Here is an 8,578-nt window from a genome sequence, read left to right as displayed (position 1 = left end):
AACACAGCCTTTAATTTACAGTGAAGCATTGACTCAATACAGTATGACTTTTAAAGTGTGTATGCCTGTAGTGAAACGTTAAACTGCTACCAATGTATAACAACCTTTTTTGGCTGGCTGCCAGTGCCTTTGTAATGCATATTAGTTCAGATGAGAAGGAATTGGGCTGAAGTTTGAATGTGTTCCTCTGCCTGCACTCTCTCACTCGTATCTCCCCCTCGTCAAACAAAGCAGTCGGAGTGTCTGTGAAGCCCTGTCATCAGTAGTGAGCGCTGTAGCTCTCGCCTTCTGACTGTGAGGTTTTTCTCCCTCTCTAGGTTGGTCAATTGATATGAAGTGCGATCCTACAGGCGACGGTGTCTGCCTGTGACACCCAGAGCTGCTCAGGTCTTTGTTTGCTTTCTCCTCCTCTGGATGCTGAGCATGGCAGTCCCACTCCATCACAAATCACCTGCGATCACTCTGCTTCAGACAAGTGAGTTGGACACTTTTGGCAGGCAAACTCTGCAGTTACCTATAAGTGGCGATGGACCTCTGAATGAAATCTATGTGGAAAAAAACCGAGCAGGAGCGATGAATTACCCAGAGGGTGGTTATGATTTTGCTGCTGCAGCCTCCCTGTACAACCCGACCAGCCTGGGTTATGCAGCCTCCACGGACTCGCATGGCTCCAGCAGCATTGGAGGTCTTCATTCCCTCAACAGCATGTCACCGAGCCCGCTGGTTTTCTTACAGACGGCGCCCCAGCTCTCTTCCTTCGTTTCCCATGGCCAGCAAGTCCCGTACTACATGGAGAACGAGCAGAATGGCTGCAATAGCTTTGGGCTGCGCGAGGGACCCCCGTCGACCTTTTACAGGTGAGCCCCCCTCCCCGACCCCAGCTTCCCTCTGCTGTCCCTCAGATGCCACACGCACCAGGGGAAGGGTGGGGTGGTCGCGGTGGGAGAGGTGGTGGACCCCCTTGAACTTTGACTCAGTGCCTCTTAAGTCTGCTGAGTGCCCGGGACTGATGCTGATATACTGCTTTGGGACATGACAACCCTTATTCTCTGTGGCTTCCAATCCAAACTTGAGGTCTCTGTCACTTCATTCACAGCTTGCCACGTTTAACTCTGCCTCGGTTTTAGTCTGGGCTACGCAGCTCCCCCTGCATTGAAGGAGTCTGTCTGGCACCCGTTTCAGACTTGGGTGTGCCCCGGATTTCACTGTGTGGATGGATGAGGTTGTGTGTGGTGTGGTTGCCTTTTTTGGAATTTGGGTCTCATTGTAACTGCACCTCGAACGAAAACCAGACCACGCACTCAGAACCCCTGACTAACTTTCAGTTCAGGTTTCCGAGTGAAGTCCGGGTGTATGGTTAATCTTTCGGCGCAGGCTTCGGGCTCCTTGCCAAAATTATCTCAGCTCTAACGAGATAGGGGATGTGTGGGGGTGGGGGTGGGGTCGGAGGAAGGAAACAAAAATTAAACCCTTGGGATAATTCCCACAGCTTTGCGTGCCTTCTGCCGTCCCCTGCATTGATAGGGGCAGAACGAGCACAACTCGGCCGCCAGTCCACCCATTCATCTCTGAAGTTGAATGTTGTCAGTACGGCAGAGTAATCCGAATCAAACCCAAACCTAGATGAGAATAAAATCCCTCGCATGCGGATCTATAAGAGGGTGCAATCTATAGTATGGTGCACTAGTGGGGAGGGTGCGGGTTAAAGGGGGGGAAACCCATTTATTCTCTGTAAGTGGAAGTACGTTGATGTAAAACACTTGAAATCAGCTGCACTACATTGGGGGACTGGATCAGAAAGCCTCCGTTTTGAGCGTAAATTTCCTAACAGCACTCAGGAGCTTTGAACAGTTTAGAGTTTCTAAGCCCTATGTGCTGGTTGAGAAGAGACATTTCAGAAGTGTGCATTGGTCTGTTATGAGTAGGGAAGGATTCAAACCCACTGGCCCCTACATAAATGTCAACAGGAGATGATTTGTAGCCCAAGTATATTAGGTACAGGTTTTTCTATTATGGCTATTTCTCGCAACGAGCTTCCTTCAACACTCACTTGGATTGCCGTTGTCACTGTTATGTTGCTTTTAGATTGTGCAATCAATTCACTGGATACCAGTTCTGGGAACAAAACAGTGCCACTATTTCCCCCCTCTCTCAGTTAATAAAAGTCCCCAAGAGCACAGAAGCTGTTGATAACGTAGAAAGGAAGAAATCTGTGAAAAGCGCTAAAGGCAAATTGGGGAAAATTTGCGGATGCTGGAAATCTGAAGTAAAAACAAACAGAAAGCACTGGAACCCTCAGCAAGTTGGGCAACATCTGTGAAAAGAGAAGCTGTTAACATCGCAGGTCCAGGACAGTCAGAAAGGGTAGAGAAGCTGGCTTGTGGTTGAGTGGGTTGCAAAGGGCAATGGCAGCAGACTCATTTTGAAAAATAATCAAAAGTGAATCCATGAGCACTACCTCATTGTCCCTCTTCTGCGTTTTTTATTATTGTAAATACCGCTGCCACAAAACAACCTATTTCATGACATATATCAGTGATATGAAACCGGATTTGGATTAGAAAGGGAGAGTATGACAGGGCCGTGGGGAAAGAACAGGGGTGTGGGACTGATCTTTCTCCAACACAATGTCCACATACACAGTGTCTGTGTACCATACCTGAGCGGTGTGTCCTGTGGGCTCCTTCAGGAAGGGCTTGGCACAGTGACAACACCTGCTGCATCACATTTGCCTTCTGCTTCGTTCTGGTTAGGCTGCTTCCACTTCGGAGAGCGGGCCGGAAGCAAGCGTAACAGAAACCATGAGCAAGGAGTGTCTGGCTGGGTAGAAACAGGAGAGCCAGCGCCCGAGGATGAGTAATGGCTTGACTGTACACAGTCCAAGAGACTTCTCGAAGCCCAAGGCATAATCACTGGAAAAGGTGGTGCGCCATTATCGTTCACAGTTAGTTCAGTCCTCTCTCTTAAACACCGATTGTTCACGTAGCTTTCTATCAGGTGTCCCTCCTCCACCGAACGCTGGGCAAGCCACACAGCAGTGTCCTCCTTTGCAACCCCCCCCTACCTGCTCTGCCAATTATTTTAAAGCTGTGACTCTGGTTACTAGTCCTGCTGCCAGGAGAAACAGTTCTTCCCTTTCTACTCCATCAGAACTAGTCACAGAGCCCAGCTTTATCTTTATTAAATCGGTGAGAAAGCGCACATTCTGTTGAGCACGGTTCACAGAACTGACGTCCAAGATACTGACTGGAAAAGTGGAAAGAAATGCAACAGAGGCAACAGTTGAGAGAAATAGTAATAACGGAAAAATCTGTATCTAATATGCTTCAGCTATAAATCGTCTTCTGCTGAAGTTTATGTCCAGGCCAATCGGCTTGAGTCCTTCCATACACGGAGCAGACCAGTCCGCAGTTCTGGTCTGCACCTTCCCACTGCAAGTAAATGGCCAGCACAGAGGGGCTGACCCTGTCAGGTCTGACCAACTACTAACGTACAGGGCAGAAGAACAGGGGCTTCCGTATAGTAACTTAAACGTACAGAAATCTGACTTCACTGATCTTCTCCCATAACTTAAAAAAAAATTCAAAATAGTAATGACAATATAAAATGTTTCTAGATATTCATCAACAGGCTGGATTACAGTGCATGTTCCATTAATGTAATTATGCTAGAGTTAGGATGAGCTTTTGATGAAATGAAAGCATTGTAGGAAGGGTATGCGGAACAGTACAATATGGGTAGCTGCAGAAAACGGGTATGTCTGACATGGAAACGTTATCGAGAACAGAACCCTTACCTAACCTGAGACAGTCTGTACCTGTCGGGTTAGTCAGTGGGAAGAAAGGCAAGTACTATGTTAGTATTCATTTTGAAGGCACGAGAATATAAGAGCAAGGATGTAATGGTGAGGCTTTATAAGGCACTGGTCAGACTGCACTGTGAGCAGTTTTGGGCCCCTTATCTAAGGAAGGATATGCTGGTGGTGGAAAGAATCCCGAGAAGGTTCCTGCCATGACAGGTTAACGTATGAGCAATGTTTGATGGCTCTGGGCCAGAGCTCACTGGAGCTTAGAGAAGTGAGCGGGAACCTCAGTGAAACTTGTCAAATGTTGAAAGACCTAGACAGAGTGGACGCTTGTTATTGTGAGGGAGCTTAGGAGTTTCAGCCTCAGAATGGAAGAACGTCTGTTCCGCACAGAGATGAGGAGGAGGCTCTTTATCCAGAGCGTGGTGAATCTTTGGAATTCATTGCCTGAGGTGGCTGTGGAGGCCAGGTCATTGGGTACATTGTGTGTGTATCGCCGAAAGGGTCACTGTTGGTGACATTTACTAGGAGCATTCTAGATAAAGGGTCTGAAGCATTGTTAAGGATCCCCACAATCTCTTTGACCCACTACCGTCAGAAAGGAGGTACAGGAGCATCAGGACCAGGACTGCCAGACTGGGCAACAGCTTCTTCCCGCAGTCTGTGAGACCAATGAATACCCTGCCACTATTGAGGTCTCGTCACTAGGACAGTGAGCCGTTTACTGTTTACCTGTGCTGTGCACTACATGCATTTTAGAAACATAGAAAACATACAGCACAATACAGGCCCTTCGGCCCACAAAGCTGTGCTGAACATGCCACTACCTTAGAACCACCTAGGCTTTACCCATAACCCTCTATTTTTCTAAGCTCTATGTAGTCATCCAGGAGTCTCTTAAAAGACCCTATCGTTTCCGCCTCCACCACCACCGCCGGCAATCCAATCCATTCCACACACTCACCACTCTCTGCGTAAAAAACTTACCCCTGACATCTCCTCTGTACCTACTTCCAAGCACCTTAAAATGATGCCCTCTTGTGCTAGCCATTTCAGCCCTGGGAAAAAGCCTCTGACTATCCACACAATCAATGCCTCTCATTAGCTTGTTTGACTCTATCAGGTCACCTCTCATATAGTTCATTTTGAACTATATTTTATTAACTTATTTGTGATAATATTTTGTTATGTGTCCTGTGTGTGATATATGTTTTGTGGGTGCACTGTGGTCCAGAGGAACATGGTTTCATTTGGTTGCACATACATACAGTTTGATGACAATAAACTTCAACTTGGACTTGAACTTAAACCAAAGGTTGTTAGGTTCTTGATTAATTAGGGCATCAAAGGAGGAGAAGACAGGAGAATGAGGTTGAGAGGGATAAGAAATCAACCATGATCAGGCTCAATGGGCTGAATGGCCTAATTCTGCTCCTACGTCCAATGGTCTTGTATATATAGAGACTACAGTCAGGAATTCCTCCATGCTGGTTAAAGCAGGATTGGAAGCTTGTGCAAATCATCATCTCTCAGTCACGAGGCATTGGCTTCTGCTGGGAGTGATTTGCTGTGGTAATTGGGTAGAAACAGACTAGACTTGTGGTCACCGACTGGGACACACTTGTTGTCTGGCACAAACATGAAATGCAGTCAAGTGGCATCAGATATCCGTATGTTTTTTCAACTGCTTGGGGCCTCCTTAATGACAACAGCAGCCTGTACTGGGAAACAGCCCAGGGTCTCATTGATTGTAGCTCAACATCCCCAGGACAGGAGAGCAAGGTGGCAAAAAGCCAAAGAGTAAAATAAATTAACCGTCCAACATCCAACACTTGTTGCAGTGAGGTGCCATGATTGGCATAGTTAGAAATCGATTCAGCAAGTGTTTCAGTTTTGAGATCATTGGATCATTTTAAAGTTTTCTCAGCAAGTGCCAATTGTTAATTTAGTTCTGGGACTGATAGATTATCGTTAACTCAAGGTACATTTGAAGGAAATGTGTAAATGGAATTACGTGACCAAGGAGCATTAAAAAGGAACTAGAGGCTGTGCCTGAAGTTGAAGTCCATAAAGTTAAAGAATAGTACAAAAAACCAGAAGGGCTAAATAGACCCCCCCCCCCCTTTTCCAGTTTATACCTGATTATAATATAGGTTAACACAGAGGTTTGAAGAGAAGTACTTTGCCTGTGAATTTAGAAATGCACAGGAAACAAACTGGCCACTGTGCTCAACTTTGCTGGTATTTTTATCCACATGGGTTTCTAATCTAATCCAACTCACCTGCTTATTCCCTATGCTCCTCAATATTTCATCTAATTTCCTTAAACATCTTATATGTCCAGACCACTCAAAATAACTTCAGTCTGTTGCACGTTCCTTTATAGGCTTTCAATACCATATACAATCTAATTTCTCTCTCCTTTTCATTCCACCTGGCTTTTAGTGTTCCATTCAGTCTAATCTCACCATCTTGCTCTCTCTCTGCAAATGCACGGTCCAGCGTAATCCAGTTCATCTACTCACTTGTCATTCCCTTTAATATCCCCATCTTAATCCAGTCCGAGTCTCGTGTTGTCCCTTTCCTTTCATATTCTTCACCGTCAGCACAGTGTCAGTGCTAGGAGAGCCATCACCACACAACATTAGAGATCCAGGTTCAATCCTGAGTCTGGGAGTGGAGTTTGCATGTTTCCTGAGACCAGATGGGTTTGCCCCCAGTTACTTCCATCATCCTAAACAAGGGTGCCACGATAGTGTAGTGGCTAGCACGATGCTGTTACAGCTCAGGGTGTTCTAGAGTCCAGAGTTTCAATTCCGGTGCCATCCTGTAAGGAATTTGTACATTCTTCCCATGAACTGCCTGGGTTTCCCGGGGGCGCTCCAGTTTCCTCCCGGATGCTAAACCCCTACTGGTTGGTAGGTTAATTGGTCTCTGTAAGTACAGACAGACAGACATACTTTATTGATCCCGAGGGAAATTGGGTTTCGTTACAGCCGCACCAACCAAGAATAGTGTAGAAATACAGCAATATAAAACCATAAATAATTAAATAATAGTAAGTTAATCATGCCAAGTGGAAATAAGTCCAGGACCAGCCTATTGGCTCAGGGTGTCTGACACTCCGAGGGGGGAGTTGTAAAGTTCGATGGCCACAGGCAGGAATGACTTCCTATGCCGCTCAGTGTTGCATCTCGGTGGAATGAGTCTCTGGCTGAACGTACTCCTGTGCCTAACCAGTACATTATGGAGTGGATGGGAGACGTTGTCCAAGATGGCATGCAACTTGGACAGCATCCTCTTTTCAGACACCACCGTCAGAGAGTCCAGTTCCACCCCCACAACATCACTGGCCTTACGAATTGTCCCGTGCTTAGCCTGGTGTTAGATTGATGGGTTGCTGGGCAGTGTGGGCTCATTGGACCAGAAAGGCCTGTTTCACGTTCTATCTCTAAATGAAGTAAACAAATAAAGACATTGATTTGCCATCATAATTGCCCCTACAGTGTGGGTGGGTGGTGGAACCTGGTGGAAGTTGATGAGAGGTTGGAGAGTATAAAATAAATGGACTCAATGTTGTAGTGGTGTAGAAGTGTGGTTGGTGGTTGACAAGCATTTGGGGTCCAGAGGGCTTAATTCTGTGCTGTATTTCTCTATGAATCTTTTTCTATTCTTGTATTTACTTTCCATAGCCTTTTAACTTTCTATCCAATCCCACTCTCAGGTCCAATCCTACTTAGTCTACTTGCAACCCATATGTATTCCTTGCTATCCCAGTCTAACTCCACTACCTTCTGCACTTCCAGGCCCTCCTGACATCATTCGCTTTCAAGCAATGATTTATCCGAATTGAACCCTTCCTGTTTTATAGATTTCATCTGGTTTCCTGTTAACCACATGAGCTCAAAGGCATTATTCTCCAAATTGTATTCTTCAGCCAAGTATTAAACCTCTTCATATATTCACTTATATTGTGAGGAGTTGTTCAGCATACATCAGTCAAGGGATTGTCTCCCTCAACAATAGTCATTCTTTGTAAGTGCAATAGAGGATAAAAGAGATATTGAGATAAGCCATGGACGTCTGAGCTTTCCCCCATCTTGGCACTGAATGGCCACCTTATTCAGAACCTCCTGTACCTAATAAAGTGGCCACTGCATGTATGTCTGTGGTCTTCTGCTGCTGTAGCCCATCCACTTCAACGTTCGATGTGTTGTGCGTTCAGAGATGCTCTTCTGCACACCACTGTTATGACACGTGGTTATTTGAGTTACTGTCACCCTTCTGTCAGCATGAACTAGTCTAACCGTTTTCCTCTGATCACTCTTATTAACAAGGCATTTTTCCCCACAGAACTGCTACTCTCTGGATGTCTTTATTGATTTTTGCACCATTCTCTATAAACTCTAGAGACCGTTGTGCATGAAAATCCCAGGAGATCAGCAGTTTCTGAGATATTCAAACCACCCCATCTGGCACCAACAAACATTCCACCGTCAAAGTCACCTAGATCATACTTCCTACCCATTCTGTTATTTGAACAACAACTGAACCGCTTGACCATATCTGCATGCTTTTGGGCATTAAGTTGCTGCAACATGATTGGCTGATTTGATTAGATTAGATTAGATTCAACTTCATTGTCATTGTGTCGAGTACAGATACAAAGCCAGTGAAATGCAGTTAGCATCTAACCAGAAATGCAAAGAATAGTGTTATTTACAAAATAACTGCGAATAAAAAGTAAGTGCTACAGCACACAAATATAAAAGT

The 8,578-nt window shown here is 45.5% G+C and overlaps 1 protein-coding gene across 2 annotated transcripts in view; it reads left to right on the top strand.

Annotated features, from left to right (window-relative positions):
- The first annotated feature begins 414 nt into the window (after positions 1 to 414).
- The window catches only part of esr1 (estrogen receptor 1), a 207,532-nt gene continuing 199,368 nt past the window's right edge, over positions 415 to 8,578 (top strand). The window contains exon 1 of one of the 2 annotated variants that reach the window (XM_073051430.1): positions 415 to 857. In XM_073051430.1, the coding sequence (XP_072907531.1) occupies positions 415 to 857 (443 nt within the window). The remainder of the gene's footprint in view (positions 858 to 8,578) is intronic. The other variant, XM_073051431.1, reaches the window with a different exon arrangement.

This window comes from Hemitrygon akajei, chromosome 7 (genome assembly GCF_048418815.1).
Source record: "Hemitrygon akajei chromosome 7, sHemAka1.3, whole genome shotgun sequence".
NCBI classification, from domain to species: Eukaryota; Metazoa; Chordata; class Chondrichthyes; order Myliobatiformes; family Dasyatidae; genus Hemitrygon; species Hemitrygon akajei.
The sequence above is the reverse complement of the archived record's forward strand: the minus strand, read 5'-3'. Positions and strand labels throughout refer to the sequence as shown.